The sequence below is a fragment of the Antechinus flavipes genome, chromosome 3 (assembly GCF_016432865.1).
Source record: "Antechinus flavipes isolate AdamAnt ecotype Samford, QLD, Australia chromosome 3, AdamAnt_v2, whole genome shotgun sequence".
Classification (NCBI taxonomy): domain Eukaryota; kingdom Metazoa; phylum Chordata; class Mammalia; order Dasyuromorphia; family Dasyuridae; genus Antechinus; species Antechinus flavipes.
In genome coordinates, this window is record NC_067400.1 from 586,059,006 (window position 1) to 586,077,299 (window position 18,294).

Below are 18,294 nucleotides of genomic sequence, written 5' to 3' on the forward strand. Positions count from 1 at the left end.
GGCGCCCCGCCTCCGTGTTCGCCTCCGTCCAGTCTTTGCAGACGGTCCCTGAGATCCGCGACAGCTCGGCCTTCGCCCCTCCCTGCCCGCCTCCTGGTGACGTCAGGGGGCGGGGCCGCAGTGCGCCGGTAGCTCCCAGCACATCCTCCCGGATTCGCGGAGCGCGCGGCTGTCTGTCTGCCCGGCTCTCCACGTGCGGCCCCAGCCATGGCCTCGACGGCTCGCGCTCTGACCCTGCCGGCCTCCGTGCTGGGCACGATGGAGATGGGCGGGCGCATGGACAGTTCGGCCAGCGAGGCCGCCGTGCACGCCTTCCTGAAGCGCGGCCACCGCGAGCTGGACACGGCCTTCATATACGGCGACGGCCAGTCCGAGAGCATCCTGGGCAGCATGGGGCTGGGGCTGGGGGACGGCGGCAGCAGAGGTAAGTCGGCCCCAGCCCTGCCCCGCCTGCCCGGACCCCGTGCATCGGCCTCTGCCCAGCCCCTCCGGGGTCCGTGCCCCCCGGCTTCGTGCAGCCCCAGACTCGGCGGAGAGGTCTTGAAGCTATGCAGCCTCGATCCCCGCGGGTCGCAGTCCGGGGGGTGCAGCCTCGATCCCCGGGGTCGCGGTCCGGGGGGTGCAGCCTCGATCCCCGGGGTCGCGGTCCGGGGGGTGCAGCCTCGATCCCCGCGGGTCGCGGTCCGGGGGGTGCAGCCTCGATCCCCGCGGGTCGCGGTCCGGGGGGTGCAGCCTCGATCCCCGCGGGTCGCGGTCCGGGGGGTGCAGCCTCGATCCCCGCGGGTCGCGGTCCGGGGGGTGCAGCCTCGATCCCCGCGGGTCGCGGTCCGGGGGGTGCAGCCTCGATCCCCGCGGGTCGCGGTCCGGGGTGGTGCAGCCTCGATCCCCGGGGGTCGCGGTCCGGGAGGGTGCAGCCTCGATCCCCGCGGGTCGCGGTCCGGGGGGTGCAGCCTCGATCCCCGCGGGTCGCGGTCCGGGGGGTGCAGCCTCGATCCCCGCGGGTCGCGGTCCGGGGGGTGCAGCCTCGATCCCCGGGGTCGCGGTCCGGGGGGTGCACTCTTGACCACTTGACCCGGACCCAGGGTTCCGATGCAGGTACCGCCCATTCCTCTAATTCTGGGGTAGTCGGCTCGATCCGAGTTCTGTCCCCGCCCCTGCAATCCCTACTTCGCTAAAACGTTGTTTTGGGGCCCTGCCCCATTTGGGCCCCCAGCTTCCCCACGGTCTGTGGCCCCAGAGGTCTCTGAGCCGTGCTGCCCCCTCGCCTGAACAGCGTCCCCCTGGTCTCTGGCCCGTCCGTTTAGCCTCTGCCCGGCAGTCAGCTGATCCCCAAACACTGGCCATGCTTGCTTCCTACTGAGCCCTCAGAGCCTTCCTCAGAGGTGGCTCTTGCCGGGTGGGGCCTGCCCCCAGGCATCCCCCAGCACCGCCTTGGAAGCCTGCCGGCCGGGTTAAAGTTCCTGGGCAAGCACAGGGGAGGAGACATTCCTGACCTGGGACGGAGCTCTCCCAGCTTCCCGTGCAGGACTTTGGCCGAGTCAGCCTTAGCAGGAAGGGCCTTTGGGGAGCGGGGTGGAGGAAGGGCTGTACTGTTTGTAGCACATTTAGGGCCTCATTGGGGGAGAGGGAGAGGAGAGACTCAGGGAGGGTCTTCCCTCCCTGAATGGGGTCGGGGTGTCTTCCTGGACTGTTGGGCTGGCCCGCTCCCCCTTACACTTCAGTAGTGTGCCATCTACCTCCCAATCTTGCTCAGCTGCTCCCACCCCAGACTCCTCCCTCCCTGACCTGCTCTGCTGCCTTCTCCCAGCAAACGAAGAACTCAAATGAACCTTAGAACGCAGAATGTTAGGATTGGAGCAACTTAGAGGTCACTTTTTACTTCAACCTGCTGTTTTCCAGGGAGGGAAGCTGAGGCTCAGGAACTGAAATGACTTGCGAATGGCCACAGAGAGAATGAACTGCAGATAGCCAGACTGTGCCAGCCCAGGGGCTCTTTCTAGTTGCCCTGTTTGAACATTGCCTACTTCCTGTCGGTGTCATGGAAGGAGGGAGGGTTGGGGGTTCAGTGTTATAATTAAAGGGAGCATTGGTCAGAGCATCAGCCTGGAGTTGGGAAGATCTGAGCCAAATCTGGCCTCAGGCACTTACTAGCTGTGTGACTCTCAGCAAGTCGCGTCACCGTATTTGCCTCAGTTTCCCCATGTGGAAAATGAACTGGAGAAGGAAATGGCCAGTATCTCTACCAAGAAAACCCCAACTGAGGTCATGAGGACTTAGACTTGACTGAAATAACTGAACACACACATACATGCACATACACATTACCCCCCCCCACTATAATTCCATATACTAGATAACTGGGTTCAAATCCTGCCACTTTCAGTGTGATCTTGAAAAAGTATTTGGACTCTTGCAGGTATAGCATCTTCCATTTAAAGAAGGGAAGTTGCTTAGAGGTCATTAGAGCTTCACGCTCTGATTTTACAGATAAGGAAACTGAGAACCAAAGAGTTAAAAGCTATTTTTCTCACTTGTCAAGGGTCAGGTTTGGACTAAATGCCTTCTAAAGGATTTCCAGCTCTAAACTTGTGTTTTCATGATCCCTCAATTGTCTTTCTGTAGAGGGTCACAGTCAGTGGGGGAGCTCTGGGTGGGATATAATACCCTTCAGCCCAGAGGGAACCTGCTCACAATGTCTGGTTCGGCTCCCCAGCTCCCCTAAGGGCTCTCGGCCTTTCTGAGAAGTCAGGGAGCAGTGACAACCTGTGTTGTGATCAAAGCAGAGTGATACCAGGTGGCAAACTACGTACAATAGCAAGTTGTTAGTGTGGTCTCATGTGCACAGTGTTGTTTTTGTTACATTGTAAAAAAGGGAAAGCCCTTGAAATCAACGGTCTCCATTTTCCCACCATCCTCAGGAGTCCCACTTCATCATTTCTCCACTAGGAAGGTATATTTTAACCACCCCGGTGTGGGGGCTCTAGAAAGCAATGGTATGTTTTGTCATCCCAACTTGGGGGCTCTAGAAAGCAGGGACACAACATCTTTCCACCTTCTTGTTAATCAGGACTCTTTAACCCCCCTCTTGTTCTCCACTACCTCTTTCCACATCCCCACCCCAATTTGGGCTGAGTCTTACCCTCCAGATTGTAGCTGTAGTTGAAAGTAAAATTTCTGTCAGAACTCAGTCTTCTTCTTCTCCTTCTTCCTTCTGCCTCCTCCTCCTTCTTCTTCCCCTGCCTCTCTCCATCTCCCCTTCCCTCATCTCTCTCTCTTACCCACATGTCTATCTCTGTCTCTCTCTCTCTCCCTCTCTTTGTCTCTGTCTCTGAGAATAATTAAGTCATTCACACATTATCTTATAGTATTGTTGTTACTTTGTACACAGTATTTTTCGCTTTGTATCAGCTCATGAAAGTCTTCCTGAATTTTTTTTAAGAGCATCCTTCTCAGGATTTCTTATAGCACAATAGTATTTTATCACAATCACCCATTCCCCAATTGATGAACATCTTGCCAATTTCCAGCTCCCTGCCACCAGAAAAAAGCTCCTATAAATATTTTTATATAGTTCCTCCTCCCCCTTTTAAAATCTCTTTTTAGATGCAGAGCAAGTAATGGCACTGCTAGATCAGAGTATGTATGGTTCTGTGGCTCTTTGAAAATAGTTCCAAATTGCTTTAAAGAATGGTTGAATCAGTTCACAATTCCACCTACAGTGCATTAATGTTTCATTTTTTTCCCCATGTCCCCTCCAAGATCTGTTTTATTAGTTATTCTAGAGGAAGGGAAAGGGAGAAGTGGAATGGTGCAAATTATCTGCCATAAAAAGGAGGCAAGAAAAAGCTTTTACAGTGGAGGGGAAGAGGGAGAGGAGAACGTGAGTAAGTGAACCTTACTCTCATCAGAACTGGCTCAAAAAGGATGTGTGCGTGTGTGTACATATGTACACACACACACACACACATATACATATATATATACTCAATATGGGCATAGAAATATATCTTATCCTGCAGGAAAATAAGAGGGGAATGGATATGGGAAGAGGGAAAGGCAATTTAAAAAAATGTAAAAAAATGCTTTTTAATGTAACTGAAGGAAAACATTAAATAAATAAATCTAATATAGAAAACAAGAGATTGATTTTGGGTCTGTGAAGGAAAGAAGGAAACAAGATTTATTAAGTGCCAACTACATGATAGGTACTATGTTAAGTACTACAATATTATATAAGTTCAATCCTAAGAGGTAGATGCTATTATTATTATTTCCATTTTATACTTGGGGAAACTGAGGTAGATAGCATCTCTATGACTTGCTCAGTGTAACAGCTAAAAAGTATCTGAGACAGAATTTGAATTCAAATCTTCCTGACTCCAGTCCCATCAGTTTATTTACAGTACCACCTAATTCCCTCTAAAAACATACTGTTTAGATGGGAGAGGGAAGAGGGATAACTGGAAAAAACTATGAGGATGTAAAAAGCAAAAAACATCAATAATTTTTAAGTCAGCTGTTTAGATACAGGGCTTAGCAGAGGATTTTCTGATCTTGTTGAATTGAATCTCAGTCATCTTCTATCACCTTCTTTCTCCCCAAGTGAAAATCGCCACCAAGGCCAATCCCTTGAATGGGAAGTCCCTTAGAGCCAGCAGTGTCCGGTCCCAGCTGGAGACCTCCCTGAAGCGGCTGCAGTGCTCCCGAGTGGACCTGTTCTACCTGCACATGCCAGACCACAGCACACCTGTGGAAGAAACACTACGTGCCTGCAATGAGCTGTACCAGGAGGTGAGAGCAAGCGATGGTGGAGCTGAGAGGGCTGTGAGAGTCCAGGAGGTCACAGCTGGGGGGGCCTTAGAACCCAGGATGTCAGAGCTGGGAGGGATATTAGAACCCATGAAGTTAGAGCTGGGAGGGCCCTTGGATCCCGGAGTGTCAGAGCTGGGAGGGCCCTTAGAACCCAGGATGTCAGAGCTGGAGGGGCTTTAGAACCTAGAATATCAGAGCTGGGAGGGATCTTAGAACCCAGAATGTCAGAGCTGGGAAGGATCTTAGAACCCAGGAAGTCAGAGCTGGGAGGGTCCTTAGAACCCAGGATGTCAGAGCTGGGGGGGGGGGGATGATAGAACCCAGGAGATCAGAGCTGAGGGGGATGTTAGAACCCAGGATATCAGAGCTGAGGGACCTTAGAGCCCAGGAAATCAGAGCTGGGAGGGCCCTTAGAACACAGGCTGTCAGAGCTGGGAGGGCCCTTAGAACCCAGGATGTCAGAGCTGGAAGGGATCTTAGAACCCAGGATGCCAGAGCTGGGAGGACCCTTAGAACCCAGGATGTCAGAGCTGAGGGGAGGATCTTAGAACCCAGGAGATCAGAGCTAGGAGCAATCTTAGAACCCAGGAAGTCAGAGCTGAGAGAGATCTTAGAACCCAGGATGTTAGAGCTGGGAGGACCCTTAGAACCCTGGAAGTCAGAGCTGGGAGGGCCCTTAGAACCCAGGAGGTCAGAGCTGGGAGGGCCCTTAGAACCCAGGAGATCAGAGCTGGGAGGGCCCTTAGAACCCAGGATATCAGAGCTGGGAGGGCCCTTAGAACCCTGGAAGTCAGGGCTGGGAGGGCCCTTAGAACCCAGGAGGCCAGAGATGAAGAAGGCTTAGAGCAGTGGTTCTCAAAGTATGGTCCAGAGCAGCCTGGGAATCTCTGAAATCCTTTCAGAGAGTCTACAAATTCATAATTAGTTTTTATTTTTAATGTGATCAATATCTATAACTATAACCCACATAAACAAAAATTCTTTGGACAGATTCTCAATCATTTTTAATAGGATAAAGATATTGAGAACAAAAGTTTGAAGACCATTGGCTTAGAGCATCATTAGTCGATCAGTTATTCAAGATTATTGATTAACCACTTACGTTGTGCCAGATACTGTACTAGAGCTGGAAATGAATGAAACAGGCACTCGGATAGTTTTCTAACTAGGGGAGGCAACAACAGGTAGAAATAGAAGGATGGTTCCTGATCAGAGGCCAGCCTGACCTGATGGTCTGTTTCACTTCCTCTCTCCCTCTCCCTCTCTTGTTCTTTCTCTCTTTTTCTTTGTCTCTCTCTGTCTCTCTGTCTCTACCTGTCTGTCTCTGTTTATCTCTCTCACTCTGTTTGTTTCTGTCTCTCTGTCTCTCCCCCTTCCCCCCTGCAGGGTAAGTTTGTAGAACTGGGCCTCTCTAACTTTGCCGCCTGGGAAGTAGCTGAAATCTGCACCCTCTGCAAGAACCACGGCTGGGTCCTCCCCACTGTGTACCAGGTAAGACCCTGCCCGAGCCCGGGGTGCTGCTGGGACTCCCAGGGGTTCCTTTTGGCCAGAGTTCCCCTCCACTCTCCCAGCCTTACTGCCTTGGAGGTCCCAGGGGTGGGAGGAGGAAGCCCAGGCCCTGAGGAGTATGTGAGCAGCCCCATGGCATCTACCTGGGGCTCTGACTCCCAGAGCTTTATGGTAGGAAGGGTGCTGGCTTGGCAGACACACAGATCCGGACTCTGTCCCTTCCTTCTCTGGGTGTCGTTCCCTCACCTGCCAAGTAGATGCCCAGAGCTCCCTTCTGGGCCTGAGCCCTCCCGGGCTGCCTTGGGGGGCAGCCCCTTGCCCGGCCCCCCAGCTGTGCTCTCCCCCCTTCTCCCAGGGCATGTACAACGCCCTCACCAGACAAGTGGAGACGGAGCTGTTCCCCTGCCTGCATCACTTCGGGTTGCGTTTCTATGCCTATAACCCTTTGGCTGGTATGAGGAAAATGGAGGAGGGGGCGCCAGGTCTCTGGGGGGGAGTCAAGAGGTGTGGGTTCGAATGTGGACTGGGATCTTTGCCTGCTGTGTGTCCATGGGCAATTTTCAACCTCTTTGAGGCTCTGGGACCAAATGGGAGAAATAATATTTATACTAAAACTCACAGAGTTTTTGTGGGGAAGGCATTTTTTAAAACATAAAAATCTCTCCCGAAATCTGAGTTTATTGTGGCTTCCTTACTCCTACCAAGTCACTCCTGTGAGCTCAGCTTGAAGGAGGGGGCAGGATAGTGTCCAAGAATAGTGGGGGGTCCCAGTGTGGGCAATTCAGACACACAAATCCACACATAAGAAAGCTTCTCGGCCACATAGTTAATTAACAAAGTGTGATATTATTTGTTTTATCGTATTTTTATTTATTTTGTTAAATATTTCCCAATTATATTTAAATCTGATTTTGCTCTTTGGTAGCAAGTTTGACACTTTTGCCCTAGAGGAATTATCCTTCTCTTCTTCCCCACCCCATGGCCCAGTTTTAGAATTCTGAACTTACAAATCATGACCATTGTTCCTGGATGGGGTGTGTCAACCTGTTCCCCTGCCCTCCCACTCACCTTCCAGGTGACTTTTGCCACCAGGATGCTCCTTCCAGGCTACGTCTCATGTGTGGCTTCCCTTGTTAGTGGGTAACCTGTACGAGGGCAGGGCTTTTTGCCTTTGTGTCTGTATATCACACATGGTTTGATTGCTTTATAATGTTTACACCTGCTTTTCCCTTCATTCTACTTCTTCCTTGGTTGTTGCCAGGTTGAGAAATCAGGTCCCACTTTATGCAGCCTTAGCCCTCGATGGGGGCTGAAATGTCACTATCCATTCTTCCCACAGGGGGTTTCCTGACGGGCAAATACAAGTATGAAGAAAAGGACGAAAAGCAGCCTTTGGGCCGATTCTTTGGAAATAGTTTTTCCGAAATCTACCGCAATCGGTGAGTTTGCCTATGAGTGGATTGGAGGCCGGAGAGTGTTCTGATCCATCACAAACTGCCCTGGCTCCTATGGGGTGATAGGATAGAAGGAGGGAGGAAGATTTAGACGTCAAATCCCTCTTTTTACAGATTGGGAAACTGAGGCACGATTGTCTGATTGTGTCAGAGCTCGTGGAGCCTTCTGGCTCCAAATGCATTCTTCTTTCTACCCTACCACTCTTGAGATTTCTCTTGCTTCTCTGAACTCACCTTCGTGGCCAGAACTGCTGGGACTGAGCCTGAAATTAGGAGTTTTATATCTTTCCTTAGAGAGGAAGTGCTTAGCAGATTGTAAAAAAAAAAAAAAAAAAAAAAAAATTTTTTAAATGTTGGCCTGAAAATCTCGGCCTGCTTTCATCAATAACTAGCTCTGGGACTGAGATGAGGCAGCATCCCTATTTCTGCCCTTCTCCATCTGTAAAATGGGTATGAAACTTTGGCCCAAATCTCAGGGAAGCCAGCCCACACCTCAAGAGTCAGAAGGACATCTTTGAGGGCCCTCAGGTCTAGCCCAGACCTGAACATCCCTGACCCCTTCAAAGGCTGGGCAGTCCCTTCCCCATATGGGGAAAAACTGGCCCATTTGGAAGAGCCACAGGACAGCTCCCCACACACTCTGGTGCTCTCCTCATGGCCCCAAATTTCGCCCAAGCAGTCCCAGCTCTTTCGACCCTTCCTGAGTGCCTGCCATGGCCTTCCTCCAGATACTCTCAGTGTCCTTCCCAGAGTATGGAACCAGTCCTAAGATGTGCCCTCTCTTGGGGTGTCTTGTGGGACAAGAGGAGATTATGGGGACAAGTGACTATGGAGGAAGTTCTTAGTGTGTGTCTAGGGCCGGGGTCCTGCCCATTACTAGAGGTCATTTTAGGGGCTGCAGTAGGCAGCACCTGGGGTCACCAGGGAGGACCTTGGGGGGGCCTCTGGGCCCAGCATCCCGGGGTCTCTGCCAAGCCGAGCTCTGCACAGTCCCTGCTGAGGCAGCCTGGGGGCGCTGACCACTGACCTTCCCTCTCTGACCATTCCCCGCAGCTTCTGGAAGGAGCATTACTTCCAGGCCGTTGCCCTTGTGGAGAAAGCTCTGGCGGCGTCCTATGGGACCAAGCCTCCCAGCATGACCTCGGCAGCCCTCCGATGGATGTACCACCACTCCCAGCTCCAGGTAGGTCCCGTCCGGGCCCAGGCTCCTCAGCACTTGTAGAAGCTGGGCCCTGTTCTCAGCTTTTGCATTCCTTGAAAGACCTTTCCTTTCTTGATGCAATGGGCTTTTTAACCAAATTGGATAAATATTTGTTTGAACAAGAGTGGTCAACAACACTACAAAGAACACTTCTGGATCCTTTTATAATTTCCCCTTTATACACACAAGCCATCACTCTGGAGTCGGCTTTCTTTTCTATGAAGGGGAAGCATTTATATAGCACCTACTGTGCTAAGGGCTTTTCAAGTACTGTCTCATTTCATCCTCACAACAACCCTGGGAGAAGAGATACTTTTATTGTCGTCATTTCCCCCTTGGGGAAACTGAGGCAGATAGCAGTGAAGTGATTTGGCAGGGTCACACGGCCACCGAGTATCTAGATTTGAAGTCAGGTTTTTCTGACTCCAGGCCCCGAGGCTCTACCCACTGGGCCCCCGAGCTGCTTCTGAGTCACCTCTTCCCCATATCCTAATTCTTCCTGTTCACCGTCTCCTTCCTACAGGTCCCATGAAGGTCAGCTGTTAGAGCTGGCTTCAGAGGCTCCAAGGCTTGGGTTGGGAGGCCCACTCAGGTGGTTTGGCTTGGGTGACCTGCAGCAAGCCCTGATTTCTCTGAACTTCAGCTCCATCCTCGGAAAAATGGGGATAATAATGAAAAATTCACCCCACAGGGCTCTTGTGAGCCCCAAAAGAGGAATTGTGTATAGTTAATGAACTTAAAAGGGCCAAATCCGTGTCACCCTGCCCACTGCGTGCAGGGCATCCCAAAAGTCTTGGTGCCATTTTTAACTCTTAAAAGCAAGTGAAGCTGTTAAAAATTAAAAAAAAAAAAAAAAAAACCTTCAGACTGCACTGAGACTCTTGGGACACCTACATCTATGTCTGTGTATTCACGTGTCTCTATTTATGTATGTTTATGCATCTGTAAGTTTATGGCTATGTCACAGTCTAAGGTCCAAGCTGGAAAGGGGCTCAGGGATGATCCCCCAGAATCTGAACACCTCTGCTTGGAGATTTCTAGAGATGGGGAGTGCTCTGCTTTCTGAGGATCTGGGAGCTGGGTGCTCCCTTAAACCAGAGATTGTCACCCCCTTATCTTATTAGGCAGCCACAGGGGCATCCTGCAGGCGGCTCGTCAGCAAGTTTGGTTCCTATTATCCAAATCCAGGCTTGGGTCACAGACTTTCTAGCTGGGTAGTTGCCGGAGATTGTGTATTCCCCTGGCACTGACTTGGAGAGTCCACGGTCCCCTCAATGGCACGGAGAGACAAAGAGGAAGCCTTTTTCTGAGTAACTACTTCTCCTGTTTCCTGGAAGGGACTGAGGAGCTTCCCTCTCTCTGTGACCCACCTTGTTTCCTTACAAAATTTAGGCATTCAATCCCAATAGACTTATGAGGGAGAGAATTATATGCATCCAGAGAGGACTTTGGGGACTAACTGTGGACCACAGCATAGCATTTTCACCTTTGTTCTTCTTGTTGCTTAATTGCTTTTTTTTTTCTTTCTCATTTTTTCCCCTTTAGATCGGATTTTTCTGTGCAGCATGATAAATGTGGAAATATGTGTAGAAGAATTACACCCATTTAACTTATATTGGATTGCTTGCTGTCTAGGCGGGGCGAGGAAGGGGGGGAGAAAAATTTGGAACGTTTTGCAAGGGTCAATGTAGAAAACTATATTTGTATGTATTTTGAAACAAAAGCTATTATTAAAAGATGCAGATTAAAGCTAAAAAGATAAAGATAAAAAATTAGGCTTTTTTTTTGCTTTTCAACTTTTTTTATTGAAGCTTTTTATTTTCAAAACATGCATGGATAATTTGACATTGACCCCTTATGTTTCAGATTTTCTCCTCCTTCCAATATATGTTAAACATGGTAAAAAATAGATATTAAATCCAATAAATGCATACATATTTATACAATTATTTTGCTGCACAAGAAAAATCAAATCAAACCAGAAAAACTGAGAAAGAAAACAAAATGCAAGCAAACAACAGAAAGAGTGAGAATGCTATGTTGTGATCCACACTCAGTCCCTACAGTCCTCTCTCTGGGTGTAGATGGTTCTCTTCACCACTGAACAACTGGAACTGATCTGAATCAATTCATTGTTGAAGAAAGCCACATCCATCAGAATTGATCATTGTATAATCTTGTTGTTGCTATATATAATGATTTTCTGGTTCTGCTCAAAATTTAGGCTTTTTTCCATCTTAAAGTTTGTGGATAAATCTGGGAATTGGGAAGAATTGAGTTCAAAGCCCAGCCTCAGACACTTAGTAGCTGTGTAACCCTGGATATGTCATTTCACTTCTGTCTGTCTCAATTTCCTCATCTGCAAAGCAAGGATAAGAACAGCTGCTGTCTCTCAGGGTTGTTTACAGGATCAAATGAGACAATATATGAAAAGCACTTTGCAAAGCTAAAAGTGTTCTATATATGTGATTATCCTGGGGGCAGTGGATAGGCACCAGCCCTTAAGTCAGGAGGACTTGAGTTCCAATCTGACCTCAGATACTTAGCACTTCCTAGCTCTGTGACCCTGGGCAAGTCATTTAACCCCAATTGCCTCAGCAAAAAAAAAAAATTAAAAATGATGATTATTCTGATCCAGTTAGATTGTGAACCTCTCAGAGGTAGAGACGGGGTCTAGAACCCCTCTGGTTCTCTCAGCCCAGAACTGTCTTGCCCAGAGCAGGCAGTCAGCAAATCTAGACATCATTTGGATGCTAAATGAGAGTGGAAAGCATGGTGAGTTTCCTTGCCAGTACCTCGGCTTCAGATATTACTGAGGCCTTAGGGGACAATAAGCACAAGCCTCCTTGGCTACTGCTGAATCCTGTTTATCCCTGCCTTTTGTCTTACCATTGCTTGGGGGGGTGGGGAATAAGACCTGCCATGGGGGAGACTTCATAGATTGTGGTCTGTGATTAACGGCCCAGTGGGGAGACCATTATGTTGGGGGACACACAAGGACTAAGATGATCTTTGTCCTTCATAAGGACAGGGCCTGCACTCTTACCTGGTTCTGCCCCCCCTCTCCTGACAGGGCGCCCGCGGAGACGGCGTTATCCTGGGCATGACCAGCCTGGAGCAGCTGCAGCAGAATTTGGCGGCCTCAGAGGAGGGCCCACTGGAGCCTGGGGTGGTGAAGGCGTTTGAGCAGGCCTGGCACCTCGTCGCCCACGAATGCCCCAACTACTTCCGCTAGCTGCAGCCTGACCGATCCCGGCCGGGCCCGTGCCCTCGGCCCCATCAGCCCGCCTTTGCCTTAACCTGCCGAGCTCTGAGTTCCACATTGTGCCTCTTCTCAGAATCCTGGTTTTCCTGGAGGGGAGACCTCTGGCCTCCTGCCCTGTTGCTCTTACTGCCTGAGGTCTGAGACCTATTCTGTCCTGTTGGAATAAAAGCAAGTTTGCACAAAAGTCTTTGACTGGTCTTTGGTGGAAAGGTGCTCAGGGGATTTCTCTGCCCAGTCATAATCTTATGGGGAATTGACCCTGTGGGGAATTTCATACCCTATTCAGGGGTCCCCCAGGCACACTGTAAAGTTTCTATAAATTAGTAATTATTATTCATGTCCCTAGGGTTCGATGTCCTCTGCCAAATGGGGACACTCTAGGTATTACCTTACCCAGAAGAGGAAGGAACCATGCTAACCTTAAAGTTCTACAGAAAAAATGGCAGTAATAACAGTTGGGCTTTGTCCAGCATGCATTTTTGGCAGAATAGAAGCTCCTTGAAAGCAGGGAATATCTCATTTTGGGGTTTCACAGGCTCATATCTTTATAGTTGGAAGGGAACTCAGACGTCCTGGAAAGTTAAAGTAATAATATCAAATAAATATCATGGGTGAGATTTTAACTCAGGTACTACTATTATCAAGCTAGCACCCTCTTAGTACCTATCATCGATCTTGTATATAGCAAAGATTTAATAAATGCTTGTTGATGGATTGTTAGATCTCATATAATCATTTATTTTTGGTGTTTTCTCTAGAACTGTGATTTCATCATTATAAAGAATTCTTAGCGAGGAATATATATTCCACCAATTCCGGGGGCAAAATGTTAACTTAAAAGAGGAAGGGAAATAAATAATAAATCTTTAAAAAAAAAAATCTTATCAATTCTAAAGATACAAATTCTAAAGAAACCGTAAAGCTAACCTACCTTTAAATGTGAATGGAGCAAATATCCAATAAAAAGAAAAGAGAGTGACATACTGGACAATAAAAGAAACTTACTCCTAAAAATTTACAAGAAACAATTAAAAACTAAAGAAATACATAGAAGCAAAATGAGAAGATTAAATGTAACAAAATATGCATCAGGTGAAGCCAAAAAGCAAATGTTGGAATTATGCTATTTGACAAAGTAAAAGTATTCACACTATTGTTAGAGTCAAACAAGGACATTATTATTATTATTATTATTATTATCATTTTTGCTGAGGCAATCAGAGTTAAGTGACTTGCCCAGAGTCACACAGCTAGGAAGTGTTAAATGTCTGATCTGAACTCAGGTTCTCTTGACTTCAGGGCTGGTGCTCTATCCACTACATCAACTAGCTGCCCCAACATTATGTTATTTTTAAAGGAACTATAGATGTCAAATTACTTTCAATATTAAATTTATATGCACTTAATCATATGGCATCTAAATTCATAAAAGAAAAATTAACTGAATCGCAAAAAGACACCAACAATAACAGTAGGAGGCTTTCATGTTCCTTTCTCAGACTTGTGCAAATGTAAGAAAGACAAATTAAAGGGAAAATACTGTATACAAATAAATTCATAACTAATAGATTTTTGATACTTTTTAGAAGGAACCATTATTTCTGAGCACAGGCATGTTTTACAAGAAAGGGAAGAAAGAAATCTCAAAACATGCAATTCATTTGCAGACCACAATGCAACAAAAATAGTAATCAACTCAGGAACCCTAACCAAATTGTGACAATGATGAAATCCTAAATAACAAATGGCTCAGAGAAGAAATTATTAACAATAACTATGGAAGACAGTGGTAGTGATGAGACAAAACACCAAAATTTCTTGAATGTATTTCTCGGATGATTAAGGGACTGGAAAAGGAAATGAACACACATGTTACTCACCTGTTCTTAGTGCCTTAAAAAAAAGAACATCATTATGATGGAATGGTATTATACTATAAGAAATGATGAACAAGATACTATTAAAAAAAAAACCTGAGAAGTCCTCTGTGAGCTCAAGCAAAGTGAAATGTACTTTGAAAACTATCTTTGCATGTATTTTGAAAAATAAAAAATCTGTTATAAATTTTTTAAAAAGTGAAATGTATTATGAACAAAGTAATAACAAAGTCGTGGGGTGATTAGCTGTAAATGACCTTGCTATTCTCAGCAATACAATGATCCAAGACTACTATGAAAGAGTTATGGTAAAAAAAAAAAAAAAAAAAAAAAAGTGCTATTGATACCCAGAGAAAGAACTGATTTTGTCTGAATACAGACTGAAGCATACTTTTTTCCTTTTTCTTTTTTTTGCCAGGAGGATGAAGAGAGATCTATATATGTTTCTTTCTTTCTTTCGCTCTCTCGCTCTTTTTTTTGCTGAGGCAATTGGGGTTAAGTGACTTGCCCAGGATCACAAAGCTAGGAAGTATTAAGTGTCTGAGGTCAGATTTGAACTCAGGGCCCCGTGACTTCAGGGCTGGTGCTCTATCCACTGTGACACCTAGCTGCCCCAAGATGTATGTTTCTTTTGCAACATGATGATTATGGATGTTTTGCATAATTTCCTATTTGCTTTCTCATTGGAGGGGGTGGAAGGAGGAAGGGAGAGAATCTTGAACTCAAAAGTCTTAAAAACAAATGTAAAAAATTTGTTTTACATGTACCTAGGGAAAATAAAAATATTAAAACATGAAGAAAACTGATCATGAATTACACATGTATAACCTAGATCAAATTATTTACTGTCTCAAGGAATGGGGAGGAAAGGAGAAAATTTGAAACTTTGGGTTTTTTTTTTTTTTTTTTGGTAAATAGTATTTTGTTTTTTTCCAATTACATATAAAGATAGTTTTCAACATTCATTTTTTATAAGATTTTGAGTTCCAATTTTTCCCTCTTCCCCCTATCTCCCTGCCTGAGACAACAAGCAATCTGATATACATGTGCAATCATGTAATCATGTTTCCACATTAGTCATGTTGTGAAAGAAAAAACAGAATAAAAAGGAAAACACACACACAAAAAAACCTAAAAATAGTATGCTTTGATCTGTATTCAGACTCCATAGTTCTTTATCTAGATGTGGATAGCATTTTTATGTGGCTTTATCTTGGATCATCATGTTGCTGAGAAGAACCAAGTCTATCATAGTTAATCATTGCACAATCTTGTTGTTGCTGTATACAGTGTCTTCCTGGTTCTGTTTGTTTCACTCAGCATCAATTCATGTAAACCTTTCCAGGTCTTTCTAAAATCAGTCTGTTCATTATTTTTTATAAAATAATATCATTCCATTACTATCATATGTCATAACTTATTCAGCCATTCTCCAATTGATGGGCATCTACTTATTTCCCACTCATCAGAACTTCTTTTGCAAATGTCAATAGATAATTTAAATAAAATGAATGAATATTTAGAAATATATATATAATACTCAAATTAACAGACTAAAAAATAGAAAATTCAAATAATTCAATCTCAAAAAAATGAAATTGAATATATCAAAAAGTAATTTCCAAAGAAAAGATCCCAGGACTAGATGGTTTTAAAAGTGAATTCTATGAAACATTAATAGAACAATTAATTCCAGCATTATTCCAACTATTTGCAAAAATGGAGAAAAAAGGATTTTATTAAAATCTTTTCATGAGACAAATATGGACCTGATGCCTAAATGAGGAAGCAAAAAAAAAAAAAAAAAGGAAAGCAGAAAAAATCGATAGACCAATGTCTCCAATGGATATTGATCCAAAAATAATGAGTAAAGTGTCAGCAAAGAGTCTATAGAAACATATTAAAAACATTATGTAATATGATCATGTTGGATTATAGATATTAAGAAAACTTAAAACATAATAGATCATATTAATAAGAAAAATTAAAACCACATGATTACACCAAGATGCAGAAAAAGCTTTTGACAAAATAACATTATCACTTGATATTCCAAAAAAAACCTAAAAGTATATGAATAAATGAAATGAACTGTTCTTTATTATGGTAAATAGTAACTACTAAAATCAAGAGCAAAATTTATCAGTGTTGTGATTGGAATTTAACTAAAGGATAAACTGAGTTAGAACTCTACCCCATTTGTTGGCAGGGGTATGCCATCTATCAGTAAATGAAGTCAGTGAACTGTCTCCATTAATGCCAAAGACTTTGAGAAAAGAACAGTTCCCCTTCTATGGGTTTTGGGAAGTACAAAACAAAGAACAGAACAAGATAAATGACCTTATGGGATTGAAGACGACACATCTGGATACAGAGATGGGGCTCAGGGAATAGCATGATTGCTTGGAAGTTTAGTTATGTGTACTAGCAACGATCCAGCTCTTCTCACAGTAGACTAAAAAGTGTTCATTGTTTGAGTCCAGGTGTGAGAAAATGGCCTAGACTTTTGCATAACAAAATAGACATCCTAGAAGGATAGCTTGAAGGAGGAAAGCTATTAGCCTGAAACTCCTTTCCTGTTCTCAAAAATTCTCTAAATCGAGTTAAAATCCTTGAGCAGAAGAGCTGGATTTTTAAACTTAACCTATTGAAGGCCAGTTAAATTCTGAATCCATTTCAGAGATAAAGAACCATGACTTAAACAGTTACAGGGCAAAGCAATTACAGGACAGATCAATTACTTATAAATCGGATCAATACATAAATTATACAGGATGAATTTTCATCTTATCAGAAATAGAAAAATACTAGAACCTAATAAAATTTGGAATAAAGCAAAGATGTTTACTGTTACCATTATATTTGATATAAATCTGGATATGTGAGTTAGCAATGATACATGGAAATAAATTGAAGAAATAAGAAAGAAGTTATTGACCTTTGCAGATTATATGATGTTTTACTTAGAAAATCCTAGAGATTCAGTAAAAAATTCATTGAAACAATAAGTTCAGCAAAGTAGCAAGATATAAAATGAACTCACAATCATTTTTTCTGTATATTATGAACAAAACCATCAGAAAGAGACAGAGATTTCATCCTGTTTGGTTATAGAATTTGTAAAATATTTACAAGTCTACTTACCAAGGAAAAAAGAAAATTATAATATCACAACAAACTGCTCTTTACAAAAAATACTGACAATTAATTGGAAAACTATTAATTTTTTTGTGGCTCAATCTGCCAATATAACAAAAATGATAATGCTATCAAGTTAATTTAATTATTTAGTGCCAATCAATAGGTTGATTTATAGAATTCCACAAATATAGAATTTATAAAATAATTTATAGAATTATTACAAAAAATAATAATAATAATTCATTTGAAAGAATGCTGGAGTTCAGCTCCAGTAATGATAAAGGTGTGGAAATCAAGGGCCAGGTGAAAGGATTCCTTATGAATTCTTCAAATTTATTGGTCAGAGAGACAAATATATATATGACCCCAATGCTTATAGAACTAATACATGGCACACTCTTTCTAACTAGCTCAATCCACTGAGATGCAAATGATTAAGCCTGGATTTGGCTACTTCAACAGAGATGTAAATAGCTGTGATACACATCAGAGAAAAATTATCATACCAATATCCTCAAGTACCATCCTCCCAAATGCCTTTAGTCTCCACTGTGGGCTGCTTTTCCCATCCTAAATTCAAAGGTATGTCTTTGATCTATTGTATAGCTGAGTTTGCATTTTGCTTCAGTCCTTCCGAATCTTTATCAATGTATTTAGTGAGTCTGTCTCTGCTGTGGTACATAGAAAAGGGAAGTGGGTGAGTCAAACTACTGTAAATATTAAAACCTGAAATGGATTCTTACCTCCTGGCCCTCTACAAAGGAACAAAATCAAATTACTTTTATATCTGGGAATTTTTTAAAAGTAGGGTTGAGGAAGAAATAGCATTTCAAGAACGCAATTTATATTATAAATTTTTATACCTTCTGTGATATGTGTCACAGTGCAAGATATTGTGCAATATTTTTGACACTTAAGAACTGTGTGAACCTAAGCATATCACCTAAATTCCCTAGGTATCCGTTTCTTCATCTGTAAAAGGGGAATAATAATATTACAAAGCAATAATCAAAAAATTAGTACTGGCTAAAAAAT

General features: G+C 44.3%; 1 protein-coding gene across 1 annotated transcript; it reads left to right on the forward strand.

Annotated features, from left to right (window-relative positions):
* Positions 1-143: 143 nt before the first annotated feature.
* Positions 144-12,276, forward strand: LOC127555779 (aflatoxin B1 aldehyde reductase member 2-like). Its single transcript, XM_051988381.1, has 7 exons — positions 144-424; positions 4,604-4,791; positions 6,199-6,303; positions 6,677-6,773; positions 7,661-7,760; positions 8,829-8,958; positions 12,050-12,276. Exons 1-7 carry the CDS (start codon positions 208-210, stop codon positions 12,209-12,211), a joined length of 999 nt encoding a protein of 332 aa, XP_051844341.1. The 5' UTR covers positions 144-207; the 3' UTR covers positions 12,212-12,276.
* Positions 12,277-18,294: the final 6,018 nt, after the last annotated feature.

Coding starts and splice junctions, on each gene's coding strand:
- LOC127555779 (XM_051988381.1), top strand. CDS start 208: ATGGCCTCGACGGCTCGCGCTCTGACCCTGCCGGCCTCCGTGCTGGGC. Junction 4,792..6,198: donor GCAATGAGCTGTACCAGGAG/GTGAGAGCAAGC, acceptor TCCCCCCTGCAG/GGTAAGTTTGTAGAACTGGG. Junction 8,959..12,049: donor ACCACCACTCCCAGCTCCAG/GTAGGTCCCGTC, acceptor CTCTCCTGACAG/GGCGCCCGCGGAGACGGCGT.